Consider the following 16,126-nt stretch of genomic DNA (forward strand, 5'->3'; position numbering starts at 1 on the left):
CTGACGCATGACTTTCTGCACTGATGGGTGGCAGTCGGTTGCCAAAACGGATATGGTCACACCATATTCTCCCAACTTGGAAAGGCACCTTTCCATACCATCCACCTTAAGCCAATAACTGTTCTTCACCTCTGTGACTTGAACAGTTTCCTGTGCCACCACCAACTTCGACTTGATGTCCAGGAGTGAGTAGGTTCCATATGAAGCGTTGTGACCTGGACTGTCATATCTGGAGTCTCCTGACACGATGAGCACTCAATACAGCCTCATTGTGTGCTGTCCAGGTATTGTTGACCTCTGGGATGACATGGGCCTTCTGTATGTTGAACCACTGTCTTTTTGAGATGGTTTCCAGACCAATGATGTCGCACACCTCCATGAATGGACTGCACTCATTTCCAGTGACAAATACAGCAGCAGGTACAGACACATTGCATTCCATGATTCCTCTAACTAAAGGCTGAGAATGCCACATAAAATCATGGCCATCAATGCATTCTGTGTTGATCCTAAGCCCAAATCCACTTTTGGAGACTGCCGGTGGCCTCAGCAAACATTTGCCACAGCCTTCCCAATGACACACATTAAAGAGCTTCAACAATTCTCCTGTCGACACAATACTTTTTCGCTCTTGTGAGACATTTGTTTCCTCAACATCACTGAAACTTTGATCCTCATCACTGATGCTTTCCTCTCTACCCAACTCAAACTCATCTTCACTGCAATTATCTTGACTCTCTTCCGTTAAACTTTCTACCTCAGACTCTTCACAGCCCTCACTGCTAAGTTCCAGATCTTGCTGAGATGACAGTGCCGTAGCTGGGGAGAAGCCTTCCACAGAAGTAAAATATGAATGGTCATTTTTTTATTATGTAGTTGTTAAGTATGTCATCTGTCAAAGTGCCTGTGCAAATGTACTGCTTATTGCCTCCCTCTTCGGTTTCCTGTTCAGGTGGATGGGTCTGTGTGCTGACACTGACTGTGGAGAGGATGTGGACACTGCCTATCTCCTGCTCTATCTCCTTACAGATGTTAGCTTCTGGGAAATTGCTACTGGCCACCAGACGCATGCATGTCTGCCTAACCTGTAAACACATTTACTGTTTTTAGGTACCCAACTGATATTGACAGCCTTATCATGGAATACTTTGTACTCACATCCTGACTATTGGTTTAAAGCATATAAAAGAATCTTATACTGAAACACTGTTTCTTGTTGTTTTATTCTTAAAATAACCATGTAATAATTATAATTTTTGGTTCAATGTCCATACCAGTTATGTGCTGTAATTGTTGGTTAAATCAGTAAAATTACTTTTATTTGGTGTTTTAACCTAAGAGTAAAATGTGTAACAGTAGGGATGTTTGTTATGCTTCTGAGGGATGTTAAAAAAAAATATATATATATATATATATATATATATATATTTTCCCCTGGTGAGAGTTGTGATAATCAAATGTACAAAAGTGTAACGTTAATTGTAACATCTATGGACAATCATGCAACTTGCTACATGAGTAATATCCATCTGGCTTAACTAATGTTATAGGATATTAATATTTAAAATGTATACTGTCAAAGAGTATATCAGAGTATATCAGAGTACCCAACTGATATTGACAGCCTTATCATGGAATACTTTGTACTCACATCCTGACTATTGGTTTAAAGCATATAAAAGAATCTTATACTGAAACACTGTTTCTTGTTGTTTTATTCTTAAAATAACCATGTAATAATTATAATTTTTGGTTCAATGTCCATACCAGTTATGTGCTGTAATTGTTGGTTAAATCAGTAAAATTACTTTTATTTGGTGTTTTAACCTAAGAGTAAAATGTGTAACAGTAGGGATGTTTGTTATGCTTCTGAGGGATGTTAAAAAAAAAAAAAAAAAAAAAAATATATATATATATATATATATATATATATATATATATTTTCCCCTTGGTGAGAGTTGTGATAATCAAATGTACAAAAGAGTAACGTTAATTGTAACATCTATGGACAATCATGCAACTTGCTACATGAGTAATATCCATCTGGCTTAACTAATGTTATAGGATATTAATATTTAAAATGTATACTGTCAAAGAGTATATTATAGTTATGTTTATATCGTCAGTGTGTGTGTATTTAAATGTGTGTGTGTGTGTATATATATATATATATATATATATATACACACACATATTTATAAGTGATGTTTCTTACACTTCTGAGGGATGTTAAAAAATATATATTATTTTCTCACTAGTGCCCATTATTTCTTCCCTGGTGAGAGATAGTTACTGTGTATTTTTATATATCCCCTTAACGCCAACTGTCGCTAATTTGCATCAAACCCCTTCCATTCTGACTGCAGGCGAGATAGCGTATTTATTCCCCCCAATGCCGGTTTGTTTACATGTGATACATACCTCGGAACCTTTTGCATGCACTGGTTTCTCGTAGGACCGGTCGGAGTGGGAGATACATCCGGTTCACAGAAGCGAAATTAACCCTAACCCTAACCCTGCCTCTACACCTAACCCTACCCCTAACCCTAAAGAAACTACTGTCAATGTTAGGGAGTAGGAGAGTGTTTTCTTTCTTGCCGTTGTCAAGATCCACGTATTTGTCAATTACAGTTTAGAAGTTCTAACAACTTTGTGACATGAATGAAATCTACTGTGTGTTTTATTAATTTTACCATTTTGTAAAGAATTTTACCATAATGCCTGTTGTCGCTAATTTGCATCATACCTAAATTTATATCTATTCGTTATGCTATAGACAAATTAACAATCTCAACTTAATTTAGCATCAGCTTGGAGCCAGAAACACAAATAATATTTTGTTTATATAATTGTGAATAAATTCAGGCGTCAAGGGGTTAGGCTAGGGGACGTGTTTTGGGTTGGGAGGGGTAATTTAACAGGTGTTTATGAGAGCTGCTGTTTGGACTGAGAGCTGCTCATGATGATCATACGTTTAATAGATGTTGGTGAATATTGTTTATTTGATTTTGGTGTGGGCATCTTTGATGCTGACTTCTGTGGGTTGCTGAATGCCCTACCTGTCTCTTCCCTGCCTGGCTGGTGCGTTTTAGTGCCCTGTCCCTACGGCGGACTGATGCCTCTGTCTTGCTGTTGTTGGAGTATTTTGGGTTGTCAGTAGAGCACACATTATAGGCAGTGAAATTGAAGACAGAAGGAGCAACTTCAGGCTTTAGTCTGTTGGTCCGGCGAACAACTAGTTTACCAAACTCAAAGGTCTTCTCCTCAATGTAATCCTCCTCCAGAAAATGTTCACTGCAAACCCTAGAGTCAGCACCCATCGGTGGGCTCTTTCTCTTCAGAGGCGTTAGCCAGCGCAGCAGTACAGTTTTCCGTTTCAGCGGCAGTTTATGAAAATGGACTGTTTTGTCCTTGGCTTTGACCCTGTAAAACTCGTTATTACATCCAGGAGCAATACAATAGTGGCCTCCCTTTCATATTCTTCTGTCCTGTGGCTCCTCAGTCTCCATCTTACACTAAGCTTAGTTACCTGTATTTCACTGTCTCTTACACTAACTGAACGTTAGCTCTGTCTTTCACTATCTCTGTTGTTCACTATCTCTATCTTTCACTGTCTCTTTCACTATCAGCCACTGCCAGTTCTTAACCCATTACTTATGTGAACAACCAAACAAGTAACATGTTTTTGGACAGAGGGTGTTGTGTGTTATGACTCTGTCGAGGCCAATTTGTGATATTGGGCTATATTAATAAATGGTTAAATGATTCAACTTGACACTTTAGTTTGCTTCTTGCATACCTGTTATTCCAAAAGTAATAAAGAGTATTTATGTTTACAACTGTGAAATGGTCTATTGCACAATTTTACAGCGGTTATACAATATTATTGCTCTATATTTACTGCATTTGAAAGGGTAGAAGGACTTTTTTTTATTGTACTGCCTAATCAGTATGCTATCAATTTGATATTCAAGTTAGACTATTTGATGCCCTACATTTAAAAAAAAAAAACATCATGGAGATTTTGTGGGTTGTAGTGACAAAGGTTTTCCACAAATTATGCAAGAATTCTGTAATTAAAATTGTGTTTTTAACACTTTCACTTGTGTTCCCAGTGTGACGCTGAAGCCAGTTGTCGACTGTCTGAAAATCAATTTCAGATTAATATTCAAAGTGTCTGACAACGTTATGGAAAGGATTTCCAAGGAGGTTGACTTTTCTATTAAAGAGTACGATCCTTTTTGTAAACATAACATCTGCAAAATTGCGTTTGCTAAACCCACCAGACTCCATGTAAATTTCATTCAGTCATTTTAGCGTCTTAAAGGTCCCATGACATGGTGCTCTTTGGATGCTTTTATATAGGCCTCAGTGGTCCCCTAATACTGTATCTGAAGTCTCTTTTATATAGACCTTAGTGGTCCCCTAATACTGTATCTGAAGTCTCTTTTATATAGACCTTAGTGGTCCCCTAATACTGTATCTGAAGTCTCTTTTATATAGACCTTAGTGGTCCCCTAATACTGTATCTGAAGTCTCTTTTATATAGACCTTAGTGGTCCCCTAATACTGTATCTGAAGTCTCTTTTATATAGACCTTAGTGGTCCCCTAATATTGTATCTGAAGTCTCTTTTATATAGGCCTTAGTGGTCCCCTAATACTGTATCTGAAGTCTCTTTTATATAGACCTTAGTGGTCCCCTAATACTGTATCTGAAGTCTCTTTTATATAGACCTTAGTGGTCCCCTAATACTGTATCTGAAGTCTCTTTTATATAGACCTTAGTGGTCCCCTAATACTGTATCTGAAGTCTCTTTTAGATAGACCTTAGTGGTCCCCTAATACTGTATCTGAAGTCTCTTTTATATAGACCTTAGTGGTCCCCTAATACTGTATCTGAAGTCTCTTTTATATAGGCCTTAGTGGTCCCCTAATACTGTATCTGAAGTCTCTTTTATATAGACCTTAGTGGTCCCCTAATACTGTATCTGAAGTCTCTTTTATATAGACCTTAGTGGTCCCCTAATACTGTATCTGAAGTTTCTTTTATATCGACCTTAGTGGTCCCCTAATACTGTATCTGAAGTCTCTTTTATATAAGCCTTAGTGGTCCCCTAATACTGTATCTGAAGTCTCTTTTATATAGACCTTAGTGGTCCCCTAATACTGTATCTGAAGTCTCTTTTATATAAGCCTTAGTGGTCCCCTAATACTGTATCTGAAGTCTCTTTTATATAGACCTTAGTGGTCCCCTAATACTGTATCTGAAGTTTCTTTTATATAAGCCTTAGTGGTCCCCTAATACTGTATCTGAAGTCTCTTTTATATAGACCTTAGTGGTCCCATAATACTGTATCTGAAGTCTCTTTTATATAGACCTTAGTGATCCCCTAATACTGTATCTGAAGTCTCTTTTATATAGACCTTAGTGGTCCCCTAATACTGTATCTGAAGTCTCTTTTATATAGACCTTAGTGGTCCCCAAATACTGTATCTGAAGTTTCTTTTATATAAGCCTTAGTGGTCCCCTAATACTGTATCTGAAGTTTCTTTTATATAGACCTTAGTGGTCCCCTAATACTGTATCTGAAGTCTCTTTTATATAGACCTTAGTGGTCCCCTAATACTGTATCTGAAGTCTCTTTTATATAGACCTTAGTGGTCCCCTAATACTGTATCTGAAGCCTCTTTATATAGGCCTTAGTGGTCCCCTAATACTGTATCTGAAGTCTCTTTTATATAGACCTTAGTGGTCCCCTAATACTGTATCTGAAGTCTCTTTTATATAGACCTTAGTGGTCCCCAAATACTGTATCTGAAGTCTCTTTTATATAGACCTTAGTGGTCCCGTAATACTGTATCTGAAGTCACTTTCCCGAAATTCAACCTTGGTGCAGAATTACAGCCACTAGAGCCAATCCTACAATGAGCTTTCCTTAGGATGTGCCATTTCTGTGTCTGTAGCTATTGAGGAGGAGAGAGAGGGGGGCAAGGTGGAGGGTGGGGGTGTGGTCTTGACCAACTGCCACTTTGCTCGTTTGAAAGCCATGATGTCTCTCTCTCTCTCATGGGTGGGCCAAATTCTCTGGGCGGGCAAAGCAGAGAAAGGGGAGGTAACCTTTCTCCTTATGACCTCATAAGGTTTACACCTATCACCATTTCTAGCCACTGGGGGGCAGGCTGAGGGAACTCATATTAATGTTAAAAAAAACTCCTAAATTGAAATTTTCATGCCATAGGACTATTAATTTGAGCCTGTCAGCAGCAAAACAACCACTTTTACTGGACGAAATTGAGGATGCACATTAGTCCAATAGTGTTGCAGGTACGGTACGGTTCAGTGTGTTCTGAGGCACTTTTTTTGGCCAACTCGGGGAGGTCAGTCCAACTACCCTTTCTGCCGAAGTTCGGCCATCCGGTTGGTGTGTCACCGGCTTTAGAAACATCTAAAGGCTAACCACCCACACTTTCAGGTAAATTAACTTAAATTAACGTCTCTTAGGTAATGCTGATTTTAGGCATCTACGCTGTAAATCAACCAGTTAGTTATATTGATTTTTATTTTGACTAAAACTAGACTAAAATGACGAGACTTGTAGTCGACTAAAACTTGACTAACAAAAAAAGATATGTGAATGACTAAAACTAACAAGGACATTTGGACTAAAACTAAATTAAAAATAGGTGATAAAATTAACACAAATCCAACATATATTCTTTACACTTATACAAGATAAGAAACAAAGGAAAGCTGAAAAGCTGTGTTAAGGTGTTAATTTCTGCTTAGCCTAAGTATATTTTTATATGTCTATTAAAGAGATCTGTATAAAAAAATCTGACTTATTCAGTTTTCATGACTGTGTATAAAAGCTGATTTGGCAAAGAACCAAAGAAATGTTTTTCTAAAACACACTGCTTCCCTTTTTAAAACTATCATCGGGAGCAGAGAGCTTGCAGTGCAAAGTAATTGTCCCTGAGCAGAGGGGGAAAGGGGAAGTTGCATTTTGCTGCACAAGTTAAAGTCAGGAACTTGAGGGAACTAAAGGGTGCTTTAAAAAGCCGCTTCTCCCCTCGCCATGATTACCCTGGAAGTTCTCGCGAGAGCACAATTTGAATTTGCTCAACGAGTCACTCTGGCATTGATTAATGATGCTCATTAACTATGCCCTTGCAGCCGAGCTGCACCAATCACATCGGTGTATCTGATACAGGCGGGCCAGAGGCAAGCTAAACAGATGACAACAGTTTAATCTACCAGTTAGCTCCGCTGGTAGCTAAGCGTATTGGTACGCTCTGATACGTCACCCTGTGTATTGTCGTGATTGGTCGTAGTGTTATCCAATTGCATGCAGTGAGATTTTCAAATGCATGCTTGGTGCCGCCCCTCGAGTTGGGCCATTTTCATTTCTCAATACCAGACCCTTAGTCTTTTAGATTTGGGTATGGATTTCCAGGCTATGCCATGGTGCCAATCCGAATGAAATGTGCACATAAAACTGCTTATGAAAATATGAACTTCATATTGGGAACAAGAACTTCGCTGCAACTGTTCAAGAAAGTTGCATCAATTTGAGTCATGTGTAAAGTATCAAGTTCATGTTTGGGAGCTGATTTCTGTTTGGGAGGAAGTTATATATGGTCAGGTGTTGGCTTGTCTGTAATGAGTTATAAATATCTGCTATTAAAAACATTCAGTCAACAGTAAAACATGTTCGATGAAAAACAAAAGACATTTGCTGGCACTCCCAGATGACTTCCCTGGTATGTAGTTATACCTGTTGCAACCTCACAAGCCTCCAAAAAGAAACCAAAGTTTGTCAAAGCGACAGCAGAGAGAAAGATGACAAAAACTAAACTGAGTTTATTAAGTTTATTTTAACAACACAGCAATTTCTACAGCAAAAGCTCCGCCAAACACTGGTGAGTACAAATGATTATATGTACATTTCAAGTGTTCAGTTCAGTTACACTTGGACAGGATGTTGCTCTCTTTTCATAATTGACATTTCAAAGAGTAATGTCAAAGAGTTTTCCACCGTAGGTGGTTGGAACATTAGCAACCCACGGTACCTCAGCTGAGAGTTTGTTTGAAGCTAGTGTTCTAATTGTTTACGAATTCCTTTTTATTTACTCAAACATCAAGCAAAAAGCAATATATGTTTGCAATTTTTCACATTTTCCCTTTTGTTTTCAGTGTGTAGATATGGCTGAAGCCAGTTGTCGACTGTCGGCTAAGGAGTCACACCCCTTTTAGTAGTTAGCCTGGCTCAGTTTTTGTTTTCTTCAAAATTGTTCCATCTGATTACGCTCCTTTAAGCAGTTGGCTAGTTGTTTTCTTCTGGTGGCAATTCATCTGCTCTTGCAAAGTCAGCTACTGCTCACAGCTGAGCTACTGTGGTCTCTAGTGCACTGTAATAAATTTCATGTTAGTTTAACTTGGAAATGAAAGTTCCCCTGCTGCCTTGAAAATCGAAGTTCACTCAACTTGAAGACTGCCTTTGTTTCAACTTAGAAATTAAAGTTAATGAGGTTGATTTAACTACAGTGTTCTAGTTTTGTTAAAGGTGTTCTTTTAGATGATTTAACTTTGTATTACTTGGTTTAACTTCATACTTTAAGTTAAAACAAACGTATACATATATATGACATTTATAGCAGAGATACCGTGGGTGCTTGGGTGGGGCCACCCCAGGGCCCCGTGCAAAATAGGGACCCCTCTGCTTATTTTGCTTCACTTGGCACAAAATGGCCGGTAGCGAAGTGACACGCCACAGATCAATGGCTGAAGAAAGCCTATTTCTGCTCAACGTCTAACACTATAATACTCCACCTCTTCTTATCAAACGTAACAGTCACTTAACTCATGGTTACAAATGTAAACCAGCACAACAATGACGATTACCAAACAACAAAACACTACATTCTAAGCAGACGTTTAAAAAATGGAATTCATAAAGTTACATTTGTATTTCGAACAAACTGCAAACTTTCCATCAAATTTTAACACAACTCTATTTACCGCCTTGCATCATGGGAATTGGCCAGCCAATGAACCAATTGCAGACCTGACAGCAGTACGCAGATCGGGGTTGGGCTAAATGTTGACAGGTACTCCCTCCGCCGGGCTCCAGTGCTTTCTTGTTTGCCACAACACGTGTTATATTTTAGTAGAAATTTGAATAGGATTCATCACTTATCTGCGGTGTATAATTAATTTATTGTGTCCATGCTTTAACTTTGCCGTGGAAGAAGACAGGTTATTTTAAACTCAAAAGACAGCTCTTTTTTGTTGCAACACACACAGACGTTTTTTTTTCAACTGATAACTTAACTTACATACCCAAGTTCAATCAACACATACATTTTTTTTAAATAGTCAACCCAATGAATAAATGCAAGTTTAACTTTCAAAAACTCATAAAGTTGAGTTCAAAATCCACAACTTGTATAAGCTCGTTATTAGTTAAAAAATAAGAAATAAATGGACATAACTAAATGGGACTGTAATATTTTTTAGTGTGTTCGAATTGTATAAGAAAAACATTTCATCAAACAAAATAAACATTATGTTTGCATTTTTTTCACACTTTCATTTGTGTTCCCAGTGTGTAGATATGGCTGAAGCCAGTTGTCGACTCTCTGAAGATCAGTTTCTGTGCCCTATCTGTCTGGATGTGTTCACTGATCCTGTCACCACATCATGTGGACACAACTTCTGCAAAAACTGCATTACTGAAAACTGGGATGTCAATGCCCAGTATCTGTGTCTGATGTGTAAAAAGGTTTTCAACACAAGGCCTGAGCTGCTCATTAACACTTTCATCTCTGAGATGGTCGCTCAGTTCAGACAGTCAGCTCAACAGAAAGCCAGCAGCAGCAGCTCAGAGCAACAAGTGTCCAAACCAGGAGAAGTTCCCTGTGACGTCTGCACTGGAACCAAACTGAAGGCCCCGAAGTACTGCCTGGTGTGCCTGGTCTCCTACTGTGAGACTCACCTGCTGCCTCATCTGACCATGTCAGGTCTGAAAAGACATCAGCTGATCGACCCTGTGGAGAACCTGGAAGGCAGGATGTGTACGAAGCACGATAAACCTCTGGAGCTGTTCTGTAAGACCGACCAGACATGTGTCTGCATGCTCTGCACTGTTTCAGACCACAAGATGCATGATGTTGTTCCTCTGAAAGAAGGACATAAAGAAATTAAAGCCCAGCTGGAGGCTGAAATTCAGCAGATGATCCAGAAGAGACGACTGAAGATTCAGGAGATCAAACACTCAGTCGACCTCAGTGAGGAAGATGCAGACAGAGAGATAGCAGAAGGTGTTCAGGTCTTCACTTCTCTGATGGAGTCTGTTGAGAGAGGCCTGAATGAGCTCATCAACACCATCAAAGAGAAGCAGAAAACAACAGAAAAACAGGCTGAAGCTTTCATCAAAGAGCTGGAACAGGAAATCTCTGAGCTGATGAAGAGAAGCACTGAGGTGGAGCAGCTCTCACGCTCTGAAGACCACCTCCATCTTCTCCAGAGTGTCCAGTCCCTAAACATCCAACAACCTCCACCCACCGAGGACTGGACAGAAGTCAGCCTCCGTCCATCATCATATGAGGGGACTGTGGTGAAAGCTGTGGTTCAGCTGGAGGAGACACTCAGTAAAGAGATGAAGAAGCTGCTTGAAGCCGATCTGAAGAGGGTCCAGCAGTATGCAGTGGATGTGACTCTTGATCCTGATACAGCACATCCTCAACTCATCCTGTCTGATGATGGGAAACAAGTGAATTCTGGTGATGTAATGAAAAATCTCCCAAACAACCCAGAGAGATTTTCTCTCAATCCCTGTGTTTTAGGAGAGCAGAGTTTCTCTTCAGGCAGTTTTTACTTTAAAGTTAAGTTAAGTTAAAGGAAAGACTGAATGGGATTTAGGAGTGGTCAGAGAGTCGATCAACAGGAAGGAAGACATCCCACTTAGCCCTGAGGATGGTTACTGGACTATATGGTTGAGGAAAAAAATGAAATACAAAGCTCTTGCTGACCCTCGTGTCCTTCTCTCTCTAAACTCTCCTCCTCAGAAGGTGGGGGTGTTTGTGGATTATGAGGAGGGTCTGGTCTCCTTTTATGACGTAGATGCTGCAGCTCTTATCTACTCCTTTACTGGCTGCTCCTTCACTGAGAGACTCTTCCCGTACTTCAATCCTGGTCTGAATAATGGTGGTAAAAACTCTGCACCTCTGATCATCACTCATTTTTAAATAAACCCTGACTTTAGTTTCTAAGACTTCACTTGGATTTGAGCCTGACAATGTTAAAGGAGCAACATGTAATATATTTACTGTATTAAATAGTCCTTAGACACTAATGCTAAAGCCAGTATTTTCTCCTTTGGAATTTCTATTCCGGTCTGCAATGTCTGTCTTTGTTTTGGACTGTGTGTGTGTGTGTGTGTGTGTGTGTGTGTGTGTGTGTGTGTGTGTGTGTGTGTGTGTGTGTGTGTGTGTGTGTGTGTGTGTGTGTGTGTGTGTGTGTGTGTGTGTGTGTGTGTGTGTGTGTGTGTGTGTGTGTGTGTGTGTGTGTGTGTGTGTGTGTGTGTGTGTGTGTGTGTGTGTGTGTGTGTGTGTGTGTGTGTGTGTTTTGGACAGCCATGAAAAGCAGCAACCAAACAAATTGGATCAAAAGAGATAGATTTGTTCGTCCCGACCTTAAAAAAACCTTGGCATCTTTCGAAAGAGTTGCACGACTAGAGATGTGGTGAAACGCGAGTAAATATTGGAGATTTTTTTGAAAGATGGAGATGGCTTAGAGCCCACAAGGACTTTAAGATAGACACCAAGTTGGTTTATTTACTCCTCAACAGGTAAGCACCGAGCTTAACTAATTTATCACAGCTACTAGTAGGAATGAGGCATTTTTGGTAATTTCAACTTTAGAGTTAGTTAGCAAAACATTGAGACACAGCCAGTGAAGTGATCCCGACTGGTGCTTGCTAATGCCGCCATGCTAACACACGCTAAGTGCTAACTTTACTGGAGGGGCGGACAGGCAGGCCATGGCTGTTTACTACCTCGGCAACACTCACCGTGATAGACATTTGAAAGAAACCTCATGTTTGACTTCCTCATAATGACATTATATTATTTAATTTGGCAAAACAACCGCATAGCCTGAATTGGGACACAGCTTACGTTCTCTGCAAGTTGCACTGCAATGTATGGTATGTTACTCTATATAATATTCTTGTTGCTAACGTCATTGTTGGCAGCTTCACCTTTATGAAAAGTTGTTCAGCGTTCTCAACCTGGCAAATCCCCGTGAACATCGAGTCAGGGGAGGGGGAGCCAGGGTAGAGGACTCTCTCCTCTCACCCATTTTAAACACTAGCTGTCAGTATTACATATTGCTCCTTTAAAGACTTGTAGACACTGATTATAACTATATTTTTGTTGTATAGTGACATGTCCCAACCTTTATGCATCCCATTACTTGGCTGCAAACTGCTGCAACAATTTCCAATATGATAATTAACTCTCCAATCCTGTCAGATCCACCGTTGTTATTAAATATTGAGTATGTTATGGTGTCAATCCTTTAAGAAACAGACAATATAATGTGTATGTATAATTGTTGTTCAGGGTAGAAGATATTTCTTGTAATGTAAAAACTAGTTATGGGAAATTATCAAAATCTTCATCTTCATCTTCATTTTCTTATTAATGAATCAGCTTGCCTAAACTTTTCAAAGAGGGACAAGTGTTTGGTTAAGTCTGATGTTGCAAAATTAATTTAACCATATAACTTCTGTCTTAAATACAGTTATTAATTTTAAAGCTTTGGATTGTACATTAGATTAGAAAGGAGCCTTAAAGGGGCCCTATGCAGTTTTGGCCATTTCTTCGCTGTTTTCTGGCTTTTTGCTGGCAGGTTTCTCTATAGAGCCCCCCTACATGTTTCTCTATAGAGCCCCCCTACAGGTTTCTCTATAGAGCTCCCCCCTACAGGTTTCTCTATAGAGCTCCCCCTACAGGTTTCTCTATAGAGCTCCCCTACAGGTTTCTCTATAGAGCCCCCCCCTACAGGTTTCTCTATAGAGCCCCCCCTACAGGTTTCTCCCCCCTACAGGTTTCTCTATAGAGCCCCCCCTACAGGTTTCTCTATAGAGCTCCCCCCTACAGGTTTCTCTATAGAGCTCCCCCTACACAGGTTTCTCTATATAGAGCTCCCCCCTACAGGTTTCTCTATATAGAGCTCCCCTACAGGTTTCTCTATAGAGCTCCCCCTACAGGTTTCTCTATAGAGCCCCCCTACAGGTTTCTCTATAGAGCTCCCCCTACAGGTTTCTCTATAGAGCTCCCCCCTACAGGTTTCTCTATAGAGCTCCCCCCTACAGGTTTCTCTATAGAGCCCCCTACAGGTTTCTCTAGAGCCCCCCACAGGTTTCTCCCCCCTACAGGTTTCTCTATAGAGCTCCCCTACAGGTTTCTCTATAGAGCCCCCTACAGGTTTCTCTATAGAGCCCCCCACAGGTTTCTCTATAGAGCCCCCCCTACAGGTTTCTCTATAGAGCCCCCCCCCACAGGTTTCTCTATAGAGCCCCCCTACAGGTTTCTCTATAGAGCCCCCCCCCCCTACAGGTTTCTCTATAGAGCCCCCCCCAGGTTTCTCTATAGAGGTTTCCCCCCCCTACAGGTTTCTCTATAGAGCCCCCCCTACAGGTTTCTCTATAGAGCCCCCCTACCCCCCACAGGTTTCTCTATAGAGCCCCCCCACAGGTTTCTCCCCCCCCACAGGTTTCTCTATAGAGCCCCCCCACAGGTTTCTCTATAGAGCCCCCTACAGGTTTCTCTATAGAGCCCCCCACAGGTTTCCCCCCTACAGGTTTCTCTATAGAGCCCCCACAGGTTTCTCTATAGAGCCCCCTACAGGTTTCTTTAGCCCCCCCCACAGGTTTCTCTATAGAGCCCCCCCCACTCTATAGAGCCCCCCCAGGTTTTTAGAGGCCTACAGGTTTCTCTATAGAGCCCCCCCCTACAGGTTTCTCTATAGAGCTCCCCTACAGGTTTCTCTATAGAGCTCCCCTACAGCTTCAGAATAGATATTTGGCAGCTCCTATGTTTACTCGTATCTGACTCCTCACTCGGTCAGTCTGCCGTTTCCTCTTTCTCTGTTCCTCCGACAATGCTTTCTTAGCTTTCTGCTTCTTTTTTGTCGGCTCAGCCATGACGATAGTGTGAAAAACTCCATCGCTACCTTGATACCCAAAGTTGCAGGCGCTAGGGGGGAGCGAGACGACCACCATTCAACCCGAAAAAGTCATATAACCATTCCAATGACTCCAAAGCTGTTCAATTACGGGATATTAAGCCAAATACTTTGCTTTAATACTGTTCAGAATGGGGTGATTTACATTTTTTTTTGTAGGTCATAGTTGATATATGTTTATAAATTTGTCCTTTAAACTGGTATGAGGTTGCTTTTTGGGGTTTGGTTATTGTTTTTATAATATATACTCAAAGGGATAAGAAAAAGTACCAAGATGAGTTTGTATACATTTTATTTTGACATGTAACTGTTTATATCTTTAATAAAAAGAAATTTAAGATATCATTGAGTTTTTATGACTTTATTTGAAATCTACTTTGCACCTGCAGGCTTAATAATATTAAGTTGAAAGATAAGTAAAAAGTCATTAATTACTAGCAAGATGTAACACGTATTTTGGTACAGTAGCATTGAACGTAGTCTATATTTCTATATTTCGCTTTCTTTGTGTTGGAATTTTAAATTCGGTGGATTTATGAGGACTATGGTTAACTGCTCCTCAGGTCTCTGCAGGGTAAATCCAGACAGCTAGCTAGACTATCTGTCCAATCTGAGTTTTCTCTCTCACAAGTATTTTGCAGCGGCTCTGTGCGGAGTTTAGCACCGCCCATGAGAATTTTGATTGGTTTAAAGAAATGCCATTAAACCAGAGCATGTTTTCCTCCCATCCCCGAATGCTATTTGGAGTAGCCAGACCCTCCTTCTGTGGCCTTTGAAGGAGGGTCTGGCAAAGCGAGATTACATTGAACCTGATTGGTGCTAGAGAATGTCGAAGGCAGCGCAAACGCTGGAGCTACTAAACAAGACGGAATTACTGGTGCTGGAGTAAAGACATGACTGGCTTAAATGGAGAAGGTGATTGATTGATTGATTGATTGATTGATTTTATTTGACACTTTTGTTATAAGATGCGATACAGCTTTACACCATAAATTAAAGGTCCCATGGCATGAAAATTTCACTTTATCAGGTTTTTTAACATTAATATGAGTTCCCCCAGCCTGCCTATGGTCCCCCAGTGGCTAGAAATGGTGATGGGGGGCAGAGCAAGTGTTAGCAGATCAAGCATCAATCATCACATCCATACATATATTAAATAGAAAAGAAAAGAAAAAAACATACTAAGATTGGCATCTGAGCCATTTTTTCAGTGCCTGCTTAAAACCTCCTAAACTTCCAACCATCTATGGATTTCCTGTCAACCTGTCTCACAGGCTTGTTGCTACATACAAAAAGGACTCCTTTCCTAATTTACTCTTAACTGTAGGAGGTACAAAATCAGTAGAGCTGCCCCTGGTGGAGTAGCTGTGAGCATCTCTCACTTTGTTAAAATATTGTGAATGATTGAATCCACGTGTGCCTCGTTGCAGCTCATAACAAGAAAGCCAGCCATGCCTCCTGCTAAACACACTCACACACACAATGCAGGAAAAAACACAGAAGGGAGGAGGGAGAGGAGAGAGAGAAAACACATACAGAAAAAAAAACACATAAAAACCAAACCATAACAAAAATACTACATTTGGAATAAGACTTAATTCAGAATATCCGAACAGAATATGCTGTTTACATGACCTGCATCAGTAAAAAGGAAAAGGAGAATGCTGTGGCCACTCTTTCTCTATAGCTATGTACAACCAACAACAAGTAAGCTGGTGAGATTTGGGTAAGGCCACTGGTGAGGCGGGATTGCAATGCATCCTGGCAGGAAATCCTGCTGGCCTGCTGGGATTTCTTCACTTGTATAAACACCAAAGAAAAGCAGAGTTCAGTTTCACTTCGCTTAAAATGAAACTGTAAGTTTGTCAGAGTGA

At 40.3% G+C, this 16,126-nt stretch overlaps 1 protein-coding gene across 1 annotated transcript; it reads left to right on the forward strand.

Moving 5' to 3' along the window:
- Nucleotides 1–9,615: 9,615 nt before the first annotated feature.
- LOC114573276 (E3 ubiquitin-protein ligase TRIM21-like) lies at nt 9,616–11,248 on the forward strand. The gene is given in 2 exon segments (XM_028605366.1): nt 9,616–10,890; nt 10,892–11,248. Coding segments are annotated over 2 exon segments (1,632 nt in total).
- The last annotated feature ends 4,878 nt before the right edge of the window (nt 11,249–16,126 follow it).

The sequence above is a fragment of the Perca flavescens genome, chromosome 2, assembly GCF_004354835.1.
Source record: "Perca flavescens isolate YP-PL-M2 chromosome 2, PFLA_1.0, whole genome shotgun sequence".
In the NCBI taxonomy this organism is placed as follows: Eukaryota; Metazoa; Chordata; class Actinopteri; order Perciformes; family Percidae; genus Perca; species Perca flavescens.